The sequence below is a fragment of the Crocodylus siamensis genome, chromosome 1 (assembly GCF_052110815.1).
Source record: "Crocodylus siamensis isolate JL-2025a chromosome 1, ASM5211081v1, whole genome shotgun sequence".
Classification (NCBI taxonomy): Eukaryota; Metazoa; Chordata; order Crocodylia; family Crocodylidae; genus Crocodylus; species Crocodylus siamensis.
In genome coordinates, this window is record NC_143395.1 from 6,336,081 (window position 1) to 6,357,920 (window position 21,840).

The window sequence follows — 21,840 nt, forward strand, 5'->3', positions numbered from 1 at the left end:
TGGTTCTTATTGGGTGGGAAATTAGCTTGTAATGAACAATACATTTGCAAAAGAAAACAAAACACAACAGTACAGATTAATTTTCATGGAAAAGGTATCTTATCTCTGCCAAGATATGCAATAGCAGGAAGTACACTTTCAACACAAACAACCAACCGAATTTTGGAAGAATTCATAACAAACCAAGCAATCTAGCCAGTCACGATCAGAATGTGATAATACCTGGTTGTGACATTGAATCACTCTGTCAAACCAGGAAGCAGGTGAGCTATATATCATGCTCCAGTTAAGAAACCTATTCACATCCACAAGCATCTGAAAGACACAGAAGATATCTCCTGCATTCCAGAAAATCAAAGGTAATGATTATATGCATTAATTTGTTTCTTTACATACAGTGACTTATTTGGGAATCTGCTATTTATTGAACTAGCAGGACAATTACTAAAATATACTGTCCTGATGGTATTTATGGAATGGAGCTCACATAGTGAAACAGCACACAGACATGGAAAGAAATAAGGTACATATCGCAATTTAAATTCCCAGTAGGTGTAAGCATCTAACAATCATGCAACCTCGCCAACCAGCATTGGGAACCCAGAGATGACTTTGCAGCTCTCATAAAACATAAACAAAATGCACGATAAATTTTCCTTAGAATATTTCAGAATTAATACTGTCACCCCCTTAAGCAAGCTTTCTCAGCTCTATGATTTTCATAAATGAGCTGTGTAAAATTTTAAAAAGTTCAGGCTGTTTTCACATGTTCCTTGCCAAATAATTTGTTTTGGATGCAAAAGTCAGGAGCATGTGAAAAGAGCTCATTGCTGCCGCTAGGACAGCTGCACATGTTGCTCTGCACTTTACAATTTAAATGTTTCTTTCAACAAAACGCGAATGCATGACTGCTTGATATATCTGTGGGCAGCTTAAAACTTACCAGAAAACCCAGTTAATTTCCCAGTTCAAACTGCATGGGGAAAATCATGTTTAAAGTCACTAAGTACTTCTTAAGCTATAATATAAAGAGAGTCATTACATCTGGAAAGAGAAAGAAAACTGTAGGGCCTTGTTACACGTTAGGCTGTGAGCTGCACAAATGTTGATGGGAGTTAGTGCTAGCTTGAGTTCTGGAGCAGACACACCCTTAGTGTAGAAATGGTGTCTGCTGTACCCCTCCTGTACAGCTGTGACTTACCACTAGAAGCCTGGTGAGCAGGGGCAGGACTAGGAGCTGGAGTTGTGAGTTTGCACTAGAAGGCTGACGAGCCAGGGCAGGCTACTATCCCTGCTCTGGGGTGGGGGTGTGAGAGATCCTGAGATACTGGAGAGCATCAGCAGGGTGGCACATCTGTTGGAAGTGGCTACAACTTCATGGAACAGGCGCTGGGTGGTACAGATCAGAGATAATCCTTCCCTGGAGTGGCGTAACGCTGAGCTCATAATGAGTGCTTAAAAGCACTTTAAGGTGTTATTGTGTGGACAGTCCAGGGGTTAAGAGCTCCAGGAGCTGCCCAAAATTACTGTGTAAGAAGGCTCTTAGTAAAAAAATGAGTGAGTAGTAAGTTTATGGTAAGTAGTACAAACCCATTAGTGTGCATTACCTGGAAACAATGTGTTTCTAGAGATCAGAATTGGGCTAAGGAACATTTATATATTTGAGAACAGTGGACCAAATACTTAGGTAGTATATGTAGCTGTATTGACTGTAGTGGAGCTTCACCAGTTCAAACCAGCTGAATACGTCGTTCATTGTAATGCATAGTTCATTCACCAGTTGATTATATAGTTCATAGTCTGCCATGCACCCGGCAAAAGACACAACTGCTAGCTATACTGCATGAACTTAACTGTGTCTGAATTCTTTCTCTGCAAAAGACTTTTGGGTCTTACTTTGAAAAAAAAATAGAGGGCTAAACCATTCACTGAGTTGTCAAATTTCTTAAGAGTTCAAAGACCTACCTTGTACATTAACTGGCAGGAAGCATTTTATGTACTCTAAGAGTAGAACAGGCAGGAATAACACAGAATAGACCTAATCTTTAGCCAATTCTAATGCACGCAGCACCAGTTGGGCGTTGGAAATTGCCAGTTGCGTTCAGTGAGGTATATACAATGTTGTAAGGAGCATGGATCCTGCTTCACCAGCAGCAAAAGTGTAGTCTCTTCTTCTCCTCTCTTGCCAGTCAACCTGATCTCTTTGCAAATGACTTACGTAAACTCCTTCTTAGTGGGTAGCTATACAGAGTCACCGATGCATAATAAGTAAATGTCAGCAAACTCTATTTACCTAGGAATAAATTAAAATGAGCACTCTCCTCCTGTCTTTCAAAATCAAACATAAACCTAAGCTAATAATTGCCAACAGAACTGAATTCCAGCCCAGGTATGTGTCCAAGGCAGTTAAACCAGATATTGATAGCCAAAATCTATAAACTGGTGCAAGCCACCATGGCAAGATGAGAGGATCCTAATATACTAAGTCCTGGGCCTTCCACAGATTAAAAAAAACAAACAGAAAAGCATATATTTAGCCCCTTGCATTGCTCCAAGAACTGAATATAAATCCAGACACCAAAGGCCTTGAAATGATAAGTGGAAAAAAGCCACCACAGACACAAATCAGCAGCATTCAGTTCAACTCAAAATCAGGAGAAGCATTACCCACACCTCCCTCTGGAAAGATATGAACTTACACGTCTTACTTTCCAGAGCAATGCCATAGCTACTAGGGCTGTGCAAAGCTTCAGTCCCTGATTTGATTTGGCAAAGATTCGGCCCATACCTCAAGGTACTAGGCATAGCTTGTGAATGCTGCAATGCTAGGGCTCCATCAGCTCCAGCATCGCAGCATTCACAAGTCATGCCTGGTACCTCGAGGTATGTAGAAAAAACTTTAAAGTAGCGTTTATGTCCAAATCACTGAATTCTGAATCACTGAATTATGTCCAATTGCTGAACTCTCCAAATCAGCATCAAATCTTCAGATCTGGATTCGGCCGAATCGAATCAGGGACAGTGATCCAAATTAATGAATCAGATTGCTGTCCGTGATTTGAGTTGAATCCAAATCCAAATCGAATAGGGCCCATTTCACACACTCCTTATAGCTACCAGGCTACAGGACAGGCAAGCTGAGAACACTCTCCATACTTCCTGTTAAAACTGGGCCACTACGCAGCCAAAAAATGTGGGAATTGCTCGGCCAGGAAAAGAACAAACAAGAAAAAGCATGCTTCAGTGTTTATAGTGCCTCCTAGGAGAGGGGGGTTCTGAGCTCTGCTGCCAATGTTATTTCAGCATTCCAACAAATGATTCTGTAATGTAACATGCACAGACTGGTGGGAGTGGTGGGTCATTTAGATCTCTAAACCTAAGTGACTGTTAGTCAATTCTAAGGGTACAGAGAGGCATTCAAGCCCTTGCTCTAACTCATGGCGCTTTACATAAAGTGTCATGTGTTAGAGCACTACCACCCACACCCAACAGATGTTTGGTTGTTAGGTTGGAGTGGTGGTGGGTTGAGCCTGCCTGCACTGCCGCTCTACCCAGCCACACTCTCACCTCCGTCCTACTCAGTGCTGCTCACTTCCCTCTATCTGCTTTGTCCGGTCTGATTTGGAAGTGGGTAGGGGTGGAATGGATCTGCCCCTCCTCATGGGCCCAGCTCAGCTCCCCACAAGGACCTCTGTTCTACTCCTCCCTGTCCAGCTCCAGCAAGGCAGCAAACCCCAACCAGTATCTCAGAGTTCCTACCTCCTGCTCCTTTCCTCTCCTCCAACATCAGCCCAACCCAATGTGTGAAATATTAACCCTAGGGAACACAAGTTCCCTAAGGCACTCTGAAGCAGTGTGCCTTTATTTAACACCTCTTTTTAGGTGGCTTAGTTTTTTGCACAACCATCCACTTTAAAAAATGTTCTGCAGCCATGCATATGTGTTACAGCAAGGCTGTAGAGTGCTTTAAGGGGCCAGATCACAAAAAAAAATCTAACTTGTGTAAGCACCTTAAGACTTTTGTATTAATTGTACATGAAGCCTAGTTGCCTGAGTCATACTGAATTGCTTTCCAGTATCAGACACCTAGAATTTAGGCTGGGTAATTCCTAAAACAAGGGTCATACTAGGCAGTTTAAGTCCTCGACTACAAATCTAAGTTCATTTGGTGACTCCATTTATGATAGCAAACTTGCCTAGATACTTTCAGTTGCTGCTCAGAACCAATCTGAGTTGATCTCTCAGGTACTGAAGTTTCATCTTGGTTCTGTTAAGATTCCGGTTGGTTCTGGGACGCACCTGATTCTCCAGAGAGATATAGTCTTTTAGATGTGCTCCAAGTGCACCTAACTTCCACTGACAGCACTGAGTCCAGCTCAAAGATGCATCAGGCCATCTTTTACATAATTGTGCATCATGTATAGCATTATGGCCCAGGATCTAGTCCTCTTCAGCTTGAGAGCATTGTAATTCACATTTTCCTAGCTCCCAGAAGAGTAGGTACCTAGGATTCCACAGCCATTAAGCTATGTAGGAACTGTCCCCCCCGCCTCCCCTGCTCAGTCTGGTGGGTTCCTACACACCTCCTGTTGCAGATTGGGCTTCTGCACAGGCAAGAATTCAAGAGTGGTGGGGCTAGAAAGAAATACGTGAGGGAGGGTATGACCCTATAGACCAGGGATGAGTATTTGCCCCTGAAAGGGTTCCAGCCTTGCTACCAGGATTGCTTATGCATTTTATAAGAGAGAGTCACTGGATAAAAATAGAAATCTCTTGAAGCAGAAGCCAAAACCCAGGTCTTCTCCTTCCAACTCTTCTCCTTCAAACTCTGCTTAGCATTTCCTCTTGGCTATTTCTACTTGTCTCTCTGTTTGGATGGTCCTCCTTTGGTTGGACTCCTTCCAAGAGTCTGCAAAGTTGTCAGTAGGGAAGCAGAAATTAACACAGACAATACTTCCCCATCACTAATATTTTGTAACTGGGAAGAGCCCTGTGGACTGGGTAGTATGGCACTGCATGCTTGATCAAGTGCGAAGGGTGGTGTGGGGCTGATCTGGGTGAGCAGGATGTTGCAGAGCCTGATCTCAGCCGGCAAAGCCAGACCAAAACTTTGCAGGGCCAGAGTGGGATGCACAGGGCCAGCCAGCTGTGATGCAGGCCCAAACCAGGTGCACAGGGCTGGGCAGAGGCAGTACTGGTCCAATCCAGATTTGCAGGGCCAGGCAGGGTTGCTGTGGGACCCAAATCTGGTCTCCCGGAGCCAGCTGAACCCACATGGGACCCTATCCACACTTGTGAAGCCAGGAAGAAGCAGTGTAGGGCCTGATCCCAGTATGGAGAGCCATCAGAGGCAGCACAGGGCCTGATTCTGATGCCTATGGCCTGATCCAGCCTATAGACTGCCCTCCATGCCACTCACTTGTCCCACAGGCCCAAAAGATTGAGCACCACTAGTCTTGGCCACCAACAAATGTAATACTCTTTAGAGGGGAGGCACAGAAAGTGAGAATCTTCCCTCCTAAGCCTGCTTCTGGGAGGTTATGCACAACTTCTTGCTCATGATTTTATCTATTATCTCTGACTGGCCATAATTCTTAATTTCCCCTTACATACAAATTGCCACTTCTCTTCTTTCGGTTATAAACTGAACAAACCCTAAGGGCAAAATTCAAACTAATTTTGTACTGGCTGTAACACAGAAGCCTGGAATCATCAGCAGAAAGTCTGCTGGGTAGGCAGTTATGACTTCAAATTTCCCTCCATGCTGGGATGGATGTAATGGGCAAGTGCAGTCCAATAAGTGGCCTGGAAGCAGGGGTTGGCAAAGGCAAATTGGCTGTCCCAGTTCAGTTAATGTTTTCATAAGTTTTCTTCATCAGAAAGTTTTTATGAATAAGAAAAAAACTATAATTAGCATCTCATAATGAAAGCTGCAAGACAAGATGGCAGCATTAATGATAACCGTTTTCCTTCCAGGGAGCATCCTCTAGAGGACTTCCTGTGTAAAGAGAAACTGGTATCCAGAGTACATCAAGGCCAACGTGTTTAACCCTGGCCTAAATAAAAAAATATAGTAATGTCAAGCCATATACAGAGAAGAACCATGAGACACTGTTTGTAGTAGCAAAAGAAAAAAAAGGGGATACTTTCTAACTAGCTGCTTGGAAAAAAATCATGGAAATATACCTTTGTTATAATACATGTTGAACTAAATCAAAGCTACCAATAATAGATAACTAAAACATTGCTCTTCAGTTTTCAGAGATGCTGCTGCTTGCTACGTTCCTGTGCCTTATAGCTGTGCTGCAGCAATCTTCTGGACAGGTAGGACCCTCATTCTGTGTACCTAGATTTAGACAAAGAATGCGTAACCCAAGACAAAACATTTTCTTTCAGAGTGAGTAATTTGAAGTGTAATACTAAACTTAAATGAGATCCGAAAGTTATTTCAAACTAAAAGTCATTTGTAATATAAATTATTTTTCTCAAGAATGTGCAACCAAAACATTGCAATTGTTTGGGTTTGTTGTTGTTGTTACAAACAAATCGGCAGACCTGGCGTGAATTAACTTGGTTTCGAACTCACCAAACCTGAATTTTTGGTAGAAAGATTTCTGGCTGAAAAAGTGACACCAAATGTATTCAGCTCAGGTGGGTCAGTGAGGTTTTTCACATAACTGTCATTAAATGTTGTATCTTCTCCAAGCATCTCCTGTGTTTTTCTGCTTGGAAACCTTACCCATGAAAATGTAGCCTTTCATTTATTTAGACTTAAATAATAATAAAAAAGGAAAATGACCAAGATTCATGGATATTGGTGACCCAAGCTTTAATTAAGTTCTATATATTTCCAAGAATTCATTAAAATAATTTTTAACATCTGCGAGCAGCCTAATATAGTAAGCTGGTTTTCAGTGTTATTGTGGTTTTAACCCTATATTTTGTATAATAAAAATAGAGACTAAATTTTCCACCTGAGTTTAATGATGGTCTTAATATTTTGGTGCCAGTTAAGTCAGGCCACAGATAAGTCTATGCCATCAGAATGGTTATGTGTTGTTCACATGTTCCACTCAGTTTTCATCATGTAAAAAGCAAAGATCAGGATAAAGAAATAGAAAACTAGGGGCCAAGTGTTCTGTTCAATGCACAGGTAAAACTGACTTTTTGGAGAAGTTAAGGACGCAGTGAAGTCTGAATATAGACATTGTGTTTGTATTAATATACAAAATAACTATGTTATGAAACTTCACAAGGCACAGTAGCAAACGTAAAAGGAAGACCAACCTGGTGGCCTTTTACGATCAAATCACCAGATCATTAGATGCAGGGGTAGCAGTGGACATAGTCTTCCTGGACTTCTAGAAAGCTTTTGACACTGTCTCTCACCCCCTTCTCATTAGAAACTGGGGGACTGTGGTGTCGACACCCACACAGTCAGATGGGTCGCCAACTGGCTGGTGGGCCGCACCCAGAGGGTGGTAGTGGATGGGTCCTTCTCAACCTGGAAGGACGTGGACAGTGAGGTCCCACAGAGCTTGGTCCTCGGGCCCGCACTGTTCAACATCTTCATCAGCGACTTGGACATGGGGGTAAAAAGCACCCTGTTCAAATTTCCTGATGACACTAAGATGTGGGGGTATGTGGGCACACTTGAAGGAAGCAACAGGCTACAATTGGACCTAGACAGATTACAAGGGTGGGCAGATGTGAATAGGATGGGATTCAACACAGACAAGTGCAAGGTGATGCACCTCGGGAGGAACAACTGGCACCATACCTACAGGTTGGGGAACTCCCCTCTTGTCAGCACGGAGGCAGAAAAGGATCTTGGAGTCATCATTGACTCCAAGATGAACGTGGGCTGGCAGTGTGGGGAGGCAGTCAGGAAAGCCAACCGCACCTTGTCATGCACCCACAGATGCATCTCAAGCAGGTCCAAGGAGGTGATCCTCCCCCTCTATGTGGCACTGGTCAGACCGCAGCTGGAGTACTGCGTCCAGTTCTGGGCACCACACTTCAAGAGGGATGTGGACAGCATGGAGAGGGTCCAGAGGAGGCCACTCGCATGATCAGAGGGCAGCAGGGCAGGCCCTATGACGACAGGCTACGGGACCTGAACCTGTTCAGCCTCCACAAGAGAAGGCTGAGGGGGGATCTTGTGGCCTGTTTGTTATAAACTAGTCAGGGGGGACCAGCAGGCATTGGGGAAGTCACTGTTCCCCCGAGCACTCCCAGGAGTGACCAGGGATAACGGTCACAAGCTGGCAGAGGGCAGGTTTAGGTTAGATATCAGGAGGCGCGACTTCACGGTGAGGGCAGCTAGGGTCTGGAATCAACTTCCAAGAGAAGTGGTGCTGGCCCCTACCCTGGGGGGTTTTAAGAGAAGGCTAGATGTACACCTTGCTGGGGTCATTTGACCCCAGTACTCTTTCCTGCCATGGCAGGGGGTCGGACTAGATGATCTACTCAGGTCCCTTCCGACCCTAGAAACTATGAAACTATGAAACTATGAAAAATAAAGTTTCTGACTACAGCTGGATGCAATTGTTCACATCAATATTTTGGGAGGCGGATAAAAATACAGATTTAGTGAAAGTGAAACTTTTTCATAATTCATGTCAATTCTAAAATTGTTTACACATAATAATAATCATGATAAAACACTGCAAGCTAAAAAATAAAAATGAAATATTTCAATTTTTCCTTTCAAAAAGACTTCTAATTTTCAAATTTTCTCTAATATAATTTTTTTTCTAACAAGCCTTAAAAAGTTCAAAATAAAAACAAAGCATGTCTTTAAATACCCAAATTATATCTTTCAAAAGACTTAATCAGCTAAAACACACAACTACGTACATTTTTTTCAGTCCAACTGGAACAAAACCCTACTTTTAAAAAAAAATCAACTTGACTACCACTCCCACCTGGAATGTAAATACTGGTACATCCAGAATATATATCTATTTTTAAGAAAAGCAGGGAAATTAAATAATAAACCCATGCAAATTAGTATTTCCTGACATGTCATTTAATTATGCCAATAATATAATACTATTTAATAAAATTTACTTACATAGCCAAGGTTTTATTTTCAGGAAGAAAGAAGGAGGGAGGGATGGCTGCAGCGGGCTTAAAAATATGGCTCCTATAATTAAATGGTTATTGCAAAAATATATTGGATTTATTTAAAGCTGTTTGCTAAGGAACTATTTTGAAAGTATGAATCTTAAGCACAGCAAGAACTAGGTAGTAAACCAGCTTTTTCTTGATTTATCAAGAATTTTCAATATTGTTGGATTCAACAACCACAAATTTTGCAGGGAGATTAAATATCAGTGTGTCAGGATAAGTCTTGTGAAGCAGCTGTTGCCAGTCACTGGTAGAAAGTGGATCCTGGACTAGGTAGACCTTGAGTCTGGTCTATTAAGACACTTCCTATATTATCATGCTTTCTCACTAGAGCTTCCTAATGTAGTCATAAAAGCTACAATTTAGAGGTAATTCCTAGCTGACAAGAGATGGGAGATGATGAATTACTTACAGGAAATAAATGAGAAAAAGGAGACTGCAGAGGCTCACTTACTGCTCCACAATAAAAAAAAATTATTCCTGTATGTCTGTGAATAATGAACCTGATCATCACTACACACAAGACCAATAAAATCAATATAAATAACTCATTTATTTTAAACAGAGAAACTAGACTGTACTTACATTACGTAGGATGTCGCTGCATTTCCTCCCTATTGACTTCCTTAAAACTGCAAGGAATTTATACAGGTGATGTAGGAGGTGTAGTGATCACCAGGTTCAATAAATGTAGGCATACAACGAATGAGAAGGAGTATACAATAACCCTTTTTTTGAGAATCAGTAGTCAACCACTGCAGACCCTTTGTCTCTCTCCAACTAACTAAGGTTTCCTAATTCCCAATTCCTGTAGTCTCCTAGGTAAGGGACTATCTCTGAAGTATAACTTCTATTACAACATCTTCCCTCTTGACAATAAACACCAAAACCAATGAACACAAAATTCCATTAGTACCTATCTACAGAGAGGTGACCAAGGGCATGTGTAGATGAAACGGGGGCCCTATATTGAAGCGGTGGGCTTTTAAAAACACCACTTTAATTTAGGGCCAAGTGAACTATGTTGTCCTCATACCCGTGTGCTTACCTGCTTCTCTGGTGGTGGGGAGAGGAAGGCGAGCTGCTGGCAGGCTGAGCGGTCCCTGGGCTATTCGGGGGGTGGGGCTGGTGCTTCCCTCCGTGGCAGTGGTAGCCTCCCACCCAGGTGGCACCCACCCACAGGCACCCAGCTCAGGTGGTCTGTGGGGCACCGCAGCCAAGGGAAGAAGTACTGGGCCCCCACACAGGTCAGGCAGGTAGGCAGGCTTCGGGGGGGGGGGGGAAAAAATCGCAACTTTTTTTTCTTGGGCAGAACCTGCCTTCCTGGGCTGCTGCCAGGCAGTCTGCATAGGCTTCCTGCAAAGCCCCTGAGCTGCATGGAGCCCGGTGCTTCGCTGGCTGTAGGTCAGCAAACGAAAACTCTTCTGAGTTTTTAAGCAAAGCAGGGAAATTAAATAATAAACCCATGCAAATTAGTATTTCCTGACATCTCATTTAAGGCACAATAGGCCGCCAAATTTGCTACAGCAGTCGGAATTACTGCACAATATGCCACCAACATGTGCAACCACATGAAAAGATCATTAAAGCGGTGCAAAATCATTTATCCAGCTTTAAAGTGTCACGCACATATGCCTGTCATTTCATCTACACAGGAAGTAAGCACTGTGGTGTATAAATTCACTTTTGAAATGGGGTGGCACTCAATTCAGAAATGTTATGGAGGTGTGATTCGAATCCAGTGAGGAGTACCTCAAGTGCAAAAAGTGTGATAACAACTGTCTTAGATGAGCAGAATGTGTGCAAACAAGGAATTATATTGAAAAATGTTTTGACTTTACCTCCAACATGCCGACCCCTCCCCTTTTTTTTTTGCCTTTATTTTCAGAGAACTGAAAGAAGTTATTCATAATTCAGAGCAAGAATTTCCAAAAAGGGTAAAAAATTCAATAAAGTTTTCTAAACAGAGGCTTAAAAGTGGCATTCAGCACACAGCACTAGCTTTTGTTTTGTGTTTGTGAATATCCTGGTGCAAAGAGATGCTTGTCCGTGACTGGGATGCTAAAGTACGTTGATAACAATAGCAGTAAAGATTGCAAGGAAAGTAAATTCAGTGTAGTAGTCTTTCCAAGATCTGGTGGAATAAGTCCCTAATGGCTATAAGCAACAATAGCAACAGTGACACTAATAATATACAGAAACATATGCAGACAGAATCTCATAAAAATAAGTCTGACCTTTCATAAATTACGTTTATAAAGCCACACATATAAGGATCATTTCCTAAGTTCCCATATAAAATATTTCAGAATCCTACCATCAAACAATAACATAAACAATAACAACAACAACAGTAATAATAACAACAATAACAACAATAAGAATAACAATAAGAATAATAAGAGGAATGATTTCTTTCAATTTAGGAACCTGCGAAAGGTTATAATGATCTGGCAACTGACAAGATAGATCAGCAAAATGTAATTGTGGTCAAACACAACACCCTCCGGACACAAGTGACCCCCACTGCTGCCAACATGCTGAGGATGGTAAGATACATTTTGCAGTGCAATTTGTAAAAAAAATACAGACCCTGTCAGTGATATTAGCAGACCTGCAATGTCCTACTATTTCCCTGTCGTAGAGAATTCTCAGTGAGAATCATTTCAAATGAAAGGAACCCTCTAAGGCCAGGGACAGAAGTTACACATAAAAAGATATAAGTGATCAGAAATCAGCTCAAATCTGTAACACAACAGAAGTTCACTATACATAAATCACTTTCAGAATAGCCCAAACTGGTTGAAGATGTAGTATCAGATATAACTAATTTAGGTTAAATATGTTTATTGAACTTCTGTCCCAGACCCTCTGCTTGTCAGTTCAATCTATGCAATTTAGACTTACCTGTGAAGATTGAATTGACTCAGCCTCAGGCTTTTTGACTGACTGTACTTACTTTAAATGCAAGAGCTTTCAAGAGGCTTTTTTAAAGTCTGGATGCGTGGTTTCCAAGTGTAGATTGTGCTGTATATTCTTCACTATATATTTCTAGTAGTAAGCAACTGAATGGCTAATATTTTTCATTTCATTAAGGAATGGAGTGATGCAGCGCGAGCAAATGCTAAGCATTGGGCAGATCTGTGTACTTTAGCTCATAGTCCTCAAAGTAATAGAACAACTGGTAAGTACAAGTATTTATATAAATAAATAATGAATTGTTCAGGTACTGACATGAACAATTTTCAAACAGCATAACCCCTTCCATATTTAGTGGGTAATAGTATCTTACTGAAAAAACAGACTAGACTGCTGGAGTATAATGGACTCATATAGTGTGTTGTAAGACTTCACAATATTTAGTTAGGCTTCTTTTAATCAAATAGAACTTCAGCATTAAACAATCACAAACAACTACAAAGACATGTTCATGGAATATTGTTAAATTTTTTTCTATAATAAAGCTGGTCCAAATTTTTCAACTTTTGGGGAAAAAAATGGGGAAAGAAATGTTTTAAAAGTCTTTACTCCTACTTCCATTTCTCCCCCACCCCCTTCTTTGCCCTCCTCCCCAACCGGCGTATTAAAAAATATTAATATTAATATTAATATTGTAATATTAAAATGTATAATGTGAATGTAAAATGTATAATGTAATATTAAAAAATACTAGAAGGGAAAGTTAGGCCTTTTTCACTTTCATAGAAATTAGTCCCGATCAAAGAATCTCTGCAAGAAGACCTATATTTCTCATATTTTTCATAAGGAAGACCAGGGTGAATGAACACATACCTGAAATCTGGGTTCAGTTTATGGAAGAACCAGATTTCCTGGGGTGACTATAAAACTCTTCCAAACAGAATGGACAGTGATCCAGGATACAATGTCATGGAGCATATCTATGTTGTGGGGCTGGTCTCTCTGAACAAAGGTTCTTGTCAAAACTATGTTCCTTGCATTTTCACAAGCCATTTTCTCCAGGGTTTTTGAATGGTTTCCCCTTCATTTTCAGTTACAGTCTGTGGCGAAAATCTCTACATGTCAACTGCCCCAAATGCATGGTCAGATGTCATTCAGGCCTGGTATGATGAAAATAAAGACTTTAAGTATGGCAGTGGGCCAACAAGACCAGGAGCAGTGATTGGCCATTATACTCAGGTAAGAGACATACAACTTATTACACCCTGATCTTTACTGATACAGCTGTACAAAGTCACTAAGGCAGCGGTGGGCAAAATATGACCCGCGGGCCAGATGTGACCTGCCAGGCCATTCTGTCTGGCCTACGGGGCCACTAAAAATGTCACTAAGGGCTTGAGCTCATCATTGTCATTGATTCTTCTACTTAGGTGCTACAACATCTAAAAATTAAGCACCTTAGAAAACTTAGGCTTAGAAAACTTAGGCATAGAGACATATCTGAATTCTTGTCAATCCCTGGAGCTTAGGTGCTTGACTCCACGCTGTATATTAGTCACTCCTGTCACCTCAAAGTCCAGATCACTCAGAGGGGAGGTATCTGACATACCCCGGCAGCAGGAACAAGTTCAGTACATAACGTCCACAGATGTTCTTTCTCAAACAAGCATGATAATTGTGCCCACATTTTTTCACAATAACCTAAGAGTTAAAGCACTGGTCAAGGAGATAGGAAATCTGGGTACTAAACCTTGTTTAACCTGAGAGAATCCTTACCCGTCTTTCCCACATCTTCAGATACTTCCCTAACCACTAAGCTGTACAGGAGTTGGAAATTGAGCAACAGGGCATATAAGAATACAAGCATCATAAAGCCATAGAGAAGAACCAGAAAGATTTGCAAATCAAGGGAAATGATTCTTCCTCTCTATTCAGCACTGGTGAACCTTTAGCTGGTGTACTGTGTCTAGTTTTGGGCCTCACACTTCAATAAGGACATAGGCAGTTTGGAAAGAGTCCAGTGTAGAGAACCAAAAATAATTAGAGACCTGGGAGACAAGATTTATGAGGAGAAGCTGAAAAAATTAGAGTTACTTAGTCTAGAGAAAAGAAGACGACTGAAGTGGAATTTGATAATAGCCTGCAAAAGGCAATTACAGAGAGGATAGAGATGAACTTTTCTCTATGGAAATAGGATACAGGACTAGGAGCAACGGCCTCAAGGTTCAACAAGGAAAATTTTGGTTGGAGATTATGAAGAGCTTTCAGACTATGAGGCACTCTCTATCCTTGGAAGTTTTCAAGATTAGGTTGGACAGATAATTGGCTAGGATGGATCCTGCCTTGAGGAAGGGCAGGGCTAGATGACCATGTGAGGTCCCTTCCAGGTGTGCTTTCATTGTACCATAGGATCCTATGATTCTTATGCCTAGTAGTTAGAGCATTCCCATTAGAGCAAGGGAGTCCTCGTGAGTTCTGTGCAGGTAGAGCTACTTGTGCATTAGACCTGGTCTCTGGACACCTAAAAGATTAGGGAAGTTGCCAGACTTCAGTCACCTCTTTGGATCACAGCAGAGCTTATACAGAAGTTGGGCCTGGACCACTCCTGAGCATGCTCAGAAGTCTAAGCACTTAGGGAAATGTTCAGGCCCAAATGAAGGTACCTACAGTTTTGTTTTCTGTTACTTAAATGCTCAGATTCTGTGCATGTCTCATTTAGGTACCTATAAGAACAACTTGTACCTGTCTTTAAATAACTATTAGATTTAAGGGAAATACCGACCACTTTTTCTTTAAAAGGAACAAACACTGAGGAGAGAGGAGCAGCATTCCAGAACAGAGATCTAAAGATGAAAACATTCAAAATAGCGGCATTAAAATATCTAAGAAAGGTCAAATATCATGCCACACTTGCTCAACATAACTTCCAGTATCTCAGAGTTAACAGTTATATAGCATAGGAAGGAACAAAGTGAGAAAGAAACGTTGTTATTTCCCTTTTTAGTGCTTCAGAGGTCAAGTATTATGCAAATGGGAGTCTTACAAACACTGGGAGAGAGGAAGTTCTATAAGCTGGCTTCCGAATTAGTATTTCATGGGACACATGGACCATTTTGAACATTTATTCTGACCATCTTCACAGGAGATAACATTTTAATTTGTGATTCTTGTATCTTTTTCAACAGCTTGCGTTCAAACTGGAGCACATTTTTGGAAGAAAACATCCAGGGTTGATTTAAAATATCCACATGATATAGAACAGGGAAGAGCAAAATGCAGCCCATGGCCTGGATGCGGCTCTCCAGGTCATTTTATCTGGCCTTAAAAAATTTAGAAAGTAAATATTTATCTGCCCCGGCTGCCTGTCACGTGGCCCTTGATGGCTTGTCAAAACTCAGTAAGCGACCCTCTGCCGGAAATAATTGCCTGCCCCGATATAGAATCTGTTTTGCTTTTTGAGATTCATTTCTGTTACCTCTGCAAAATGGGATGTATAATAGCATATCATTTTTCTGGCTGCTTTCCTGCTTGTTGTAACACATTTTCCTATGTTTCATAATAATAAAAAATCCATGGCCATTACTTGGCTTCCTATTAAACCTTTTAAAAATATGTGGTTTTTTATAATTATAAGCCCCTATTGCATTTAATCATCCACTTGTTTCTTTATATCCAGGTGGTTTGGTATAAGTCTTACCAGATTGGATGTGCAGTAGCTTTCTGTCCTCAGAGTGAATTCAAGTATTTTTACGTTTGTCACTACTGCCCTGTGTATGTATTATCTATGGATTTAATTGATGGCTGGCTTGCCTTAGTGCTTTCATGTAACAGTTTGACCCAAGATTTTTTAAATAATGACTTCTAAGAGAAATTATAGTTAGAGGGGCAATTATGCAATATTATGTGGAAATACATGTAGAATCATAGAATAATAAAAAAATAGGATTGCATAGGACTGTGATAAATCATCTAGCCCATTGATTCATGACTAGGGTGCCACAGCCTTGACACCTTTCAAAGGTGCTATGGGGTGCCAGGCAATGTTAGCACTGATAGATGTGCAAACATAATTCACAGGATAAACTCAGAGATTTCAAATCAAACTCCGTAGCATCAAAAACATTCTGCCCTGCTGTGGGCTTTCTATTATAGTTTCATAGTAAAAAAAAAAAAAAGCAAGTGAAAACCTAAGAGCTGGCATTTTCTGAGGGGTGCCTCCAAAGCTCACTAGGGATGCCTTGAGTGCATAAAGAGGTAATTTGGCTCTAAAATGGTTGAGAAGTATGGATTTAGTCCAACGCCCTGCTCAAGGCAGAACTCTCTCTGACTGAACCATGCAGCTCATGTTTTTTCTAACCAGTACCTTTAAATCTAAGAAAACCATTAACATGTCAGTAAATTCACATCAGGTTTGCTTTACGTATAAATCCACACACTCATTCTGCTTATTTGATAACGGACAGGGTAGTTGCTCTGAGGAGTAAGCTCACTTCTTATAAATGAAGGTTTGGAGTAAGTTTTCTCAGAGGACAGTTTTCCCCGGACCTTCCTCTGAAGCAGTTGTTCCAAGCCAGTATTTGAGGTTTCTTTACAGGAAACCACCAAAGTACACGCATGAGATAGAGTTTGTCATCTACAGTCAGCAATAAAGGCAATGGTTCATTCAAAGCAAACCTCAGGTGTGGACACATGCCTTTTCTTACCTCAGATACTCACATTATGATATTTCAGAGGAGACGCTTGATGTGTATAGCTAGAGTGCATGCAAACGAAAGAGAGCGGGTGTAAATAAATAGTGATTTTATATTTTGTTCTGTTTAATTTTACCGTTTCAGAGGGAACGTTAAACCATTTATTAACACACCTTACAAATCAGGACCACCATGTGGAGACTGTCCTAACGCCTGTGATAATGGACTATGCAGTAAGTTTTGAAAGTTCAACATCTCAAAGTGGAAAAGTCACTGCTTACTAGCACAGTGTTTAATTCCCATGAATGGAGGGTGTTTTGAAATTGTCAACTCCAAAAGCAGATGCAAAAGGCCAGGCTGTGAGCTCATTGCACATGACATGTAGGATCTCATATCCTTATCGTTGTGATTTCTTATTTGCATGATGTTAGAAGTTACATGATGGACCAGTGTGCTAAGTCGTAGACAAATAGCAGGAATAGTCCCATTTAAATCAATGGAGCATTCGATGGGCAAAGAAAGGAGGTATGAGTTTGTGAAAATGTTAAAGTGAACTACAAAGGCAAAATCTATGGGATGAGCATGCAAGGCATCTTCCACTTCATCTCCTCTCACAAGTGTGCAATGAAGTTATTAATTCAGCTCACATGTTCCATGGACACTTTATGTATCTCTTCGTTATGGATACGAGCCCTTCAGTTCATAGAAAGGCTGGTTCTCAATCTATGGAAAATGCACTTATGATGGCAAACTCTCCTGCAAGTAGATTCACTGGCATCAGTGAAACTAATGGCATGTTTGCATCCCTTCCCTAGGATTGTATCCAAGAAGTTCACGATGCTTTCTGTCTTCCTTAGAAACCATCATGAACTTCTTTTCCATTGTCCTACATGGTAGATTTTTGCAGACTTCCAATAGCAACCAAAGCTGCTTATACTCCTCAACTAATGGTTATATAGTGTATTTAAAAACATGTGCTTATAATGTATTGTCTTAAAGTATTTTCCAAAAGCATAAAGGGGAAGACTGTGGGTTTAGATCTACTAAGGAAGTTAGGAGCTCCCATAGGAATTGTATCTGAGGAGCAGTGAAGGTTTTATAACATCCTTTCAACATGCAGAAAGAGAGAGAAACAGGGAAATCAAGTGCAGCCATTGCCCAGTTCTCCCTTAAGCCCCTCCACACTGCTGCTGCATCCAAGGGTGCTGTGAGATCCTGTTAAGGGTGCTGCAGCATGCTGCACTGTTAGGTGTGCAAGCATCTACATGACATGACAAATAGATCCAAAGAGGTGATACTTCCCCTCTGTGCGGCATTAGTCAGACCACAGTTGGAGTACTGAGTCCAGTTTTGGACGCTGTGCTTCAAGAAAGATGTTGATGGACTCGAGAGGGTCCACAGGAAGCCACTCATATGGTCAGGGGCTGACAGGATAAGCCCTATGTGGAGAGACCAAGGGACTGGGACCTCTTCAGCCTCTGCAAGAGAAGGAGAAGAGATGACCTTGTGGCTGTCTACGAATTCATCAGGGGACGCAGCAAGGAATCGGAGATGCTCTGTTCACCAGGGCACCTCTTGGGGTAACAAGGAGGGGGCTGGACTCAATGATCTTCCAAGGTCCCTTCCAGCCCTAATGTCCATGAAATGTCTATGTCTATGAAATCTGTTGAGGTCCCTTCCAACCCTAGCATCTATGAATCTATGATTCACACAATAAACCCAGAGATTTCAAATAGGGATCTGTAGTGTTAAAAACATTCTGACCTATTGTGATCTGTCTTAGCTCTTGGTAGAGGAAAAAATAATTACTCTATTATTTTTTCCATAATCAAGAAAGCTAAGAAACGACATTTTCCAAGGGATATCCTGAGTCTAAAAAGGTGGGAACACTGGTCTACATTCACAACAAGCCACTGAACTCCGAGACTATAAATTTCAGTTAAGTGTAGAGGGGCAGTACAAACCCAGTCCCCAGTAAAGTCGCCTAAGATCAGTGATGGATTTCATGTGCCACAAGCCATGTACAGTGTGACCCTGCCCACAGGGGTGAGTTTTGCCCCTTGCTCTACATGAGAGGGTGCAAGGGTGGGCAAAAATGTAAAAGAAGCACACCAACTCCCCCATGCCACCTTCCTCCCTTTCATGGTTTAGAATCACCAGGTAGGTTATAGGATTATAGGGAAGTAAGGCTAAAAAGGACATCACAAGGTCATGTAGTCCAACCCCTTGTTCAAGGCAGGATCATCCCTGACTAAACCATCCTAGCCAAGTGTCTATCTAATCTAATATAATGATCCTGTCAACAGAATAAATTAGATTGGTAAATATGGCTGGTTTATCCTTGCACTGAAGAGTGTAATAGGAAATAAAAGGACAACACTGCAGTCTTGAGTCATTCCAATAATCCTTGCCTCAGAATCTGACTTTCCCATGTTGCAATTGCCTTCATTTAATAGGGGAAGGAGGGTCTTTCACTTCTAGTGGCAACAGCTTGTGGACTGACTGAATAATACTTCTGAGTGCAATTAGACTTTTTGAACACTATAGGGAAGAATAAAATCATTCAGGGAAACTTGCATAAAAGAAAATAGTTTGAGATTTTTTTTCTCTTAATAATGTCTAACTTAAATTTTATGTCATTTTTAGCCAATCCTTGCAAGTATGACGATATGTACGTAAATTGTCCCAAGCTGGCAGAGTCATATGGATGCGACGAGGATATAGTGAAGAACAACTGTTATGCTTCCTGCCAATGCACCACTGAAATCAAATAACCAGTTTGATTCATGCATTTAAGATAATTAATCTGCTGACAACAGTGATTTTTACAAAGCTGAAGTCCATCTACCAGCTTTTATGAATGCAGCCTTTCTGGTTTTTAGGGGGTAACTCATATGAGTAAAGGCCAAGGATAGAGGCTTTCACTTACATATTCTGCCTTGATTACATTTCTTTCTTGAAAAAATGTAGCATATAGTTGTTCCTTGGCTGAAATTGGGCATGGTACACGCTAGGCTTTTATAACATTTGGTGACTGGGATTTTCTATCAATTTCAACATCATCTTCGGCAAAATACCATTTAAAATGCTATATAAAGGACTGTCCTGCAAAGATATATTTGGCTAGGTCTTGTTCATCCTAGTAATCCCATTGATTTCAGTAGCTGAGGTACCACCATCTTCATTCACATTGAAAATCATATTTCTGCCCAAAAGCTTCTTCTACACATTCACATTTACTGTGAAGTACCCAAATTAACTGCACGGTGCAGGCACCCATCTACACATGCATGCTAATACTGGGCAGTAAATATTGTGACTTATGCTGACTTGGGCATACATTTGATACCTGTGTCATGCAGGTATCAAATTTATGCCCTGTTAGTTACTGCGAGGTCTTACTGTGCAGTAACACTGTGTGGGCTTGCTTAGTTAGTCTGACAACTAACTTTAGTCCCAAGTCAGTCCACACACAGCGTTAATGCACTTGAACGCCTGCCCGTGTAGATGCCAGCCTATTCCTGCGCACTGCACAATAATTCAGTACACAGTATATTTAAGCTAGCATAAATGTAGATATGTCCAAATAGTCCCAAAGAGATGCCATAAGACAAATCCAAGCCATAAGGGTCAACTTAGTGGGTGCATCTACATTTGACATTTTTTGCAGTTGCCTAATTAGCTCTGCCGTAAACATCTTGCATGTACATGTGCAGTGCGATTAGGCCACAGGAACCTAATAAATTCCATAGCAGGGTAGTACTTGTAAATACTGAGGAGTTATCTACTATGCAGCAACACATGTGTAGGCACTGACCTGGGAGTAAATTACTATCAGCCCAGCTAGCAGGGGGCCACACTCATTTCTATTCCTTAGCCATATGGCTTGGCAATTGCAGGAGCTTCGTGGCCCAGTCAGCTGCTCTGCCCCGATGCAGCCACCGACCACTCAGGCCTGACCCTTGTGCTTCCCTGCCAGCCTGTGGCTGCCCCCCAGACCTCAGGCCATGCTGCACCCAGGAGTAGCTTACTGTGGAGCTATTTGCCCCACATTTTATTCAATCCCATTAACTGCACATGTAGATGCGCCCAGTGGGAATAAAAGTAGCAGAGCTGTTCCCACCAGCACTACTTAGAAATAAAGCCTGCCCCTTTTTTTCTCACATCCAGTGTTACCTTATTCTGCAAATAGCATCAGTGTCTTCACAGTGAGCTAAGGCAACAGAATGTGACCCATTGAAATCAATGGATTTATTCATGGGTGAGGAACCTCCTGATCGTGAGAAAGAATGAAAAAATCTGGCTCTCGGTAAAAGGAAAAAATAATGTTGGAGAAGAGGGCTCAGTGAACCTATTTATGTTGCTAACTAGTACTAAAGAACATAAGAATCATGGAACAGGGCCTAAATGAGGATAATTGTTTTAATAAGAAATGGTGAGCTATTGTCTGAATTACTTTTCAAATATTTCCCATGTCTGTTTTACTGATTAAACTATATTTTCAATGCTAAACAGTTTGCATTGGCTTTCTTTCATAGTGATATACTTAACATATCTCCTCTCCAGCTTCCACAGTGTGTAAGTCCTTATAAGAGTTCTTTGTCTTGCTAGCTTCAGTGCTGCAAGCAAGCACTTGACCGATATCCTGGAAAACAATGCAGAAAGGCCATGCAATTTAGATATATTTTGAAAAGGGGACATGTCTCTGATAGAAAAAGATACCCCATATTATTTAAAGTGACAAAAATTTCATGAGAAATGAATGTAGCCTTCTTTCCTTATTTTCAAATTAAGTCAGGCACACACTTTGTATCCTTCCAATTCCCTCCAACCAGAGCAGCACATCTGTGGGGAGTGGTCACACTTTAATGGAGCTGAATTATGCAGATGAAGAGATAATCCTTCCCTGGGGTGTGGGTTTCTCTCTGACTGATGAGTCCCCTGCCTTGATACTTCTTTTAATAGAATGAGCAGTGGCTTGAACTCTGCAATCAGGCTGGCATCAGCATACAACACAGCTTTCCATGTGTAGCACATGCTGTGCAAGTGTTTGACTGTATCCCATCTGCAACAATAAAGAGCATAACTATCTGTCTGT

The 21,840-nt window shown here is 41.3% G+C and overlaps 1 protein-coding gene across 1 annotated transcript; it reads left to right on the forward strand.

Moving 5' to 3' along the window:
* Nucleotides 1-260: 260 nt before the first annotated feature.
* Nucleotides 261-21,254, forward strand: LOC149872522 (serotriflin-like). The gene is made up of 8 exons (XM_090030734.1): nucleotides 261-359; nucleotides 6,256-6,324; nucleotides 11,559-11,681; nucleotides 12,229-12,316; nucleotides 13,145-13,290; nucleotides 15,728-15,822; nucleotides 16,887-16,975; nucleotides 19,389-21,254. The coding sequence occupies exons 2-8, from the start codon at nucleotides 6,265-6,267 to the stop codon at nucleotides 19,514-19,516; spliced, it is 729 nt and encodes a 242-aa protein (XP_089886860.1). The 5' UTR covers nucleotides 261-359; nucleotides 6,256-6,264; the 3' UTR covers nucleotides 19,517-21,254.
* The last annotated feature ends 586 nt before the right edge of the window (nucleotides 21,255-21,840 follow it).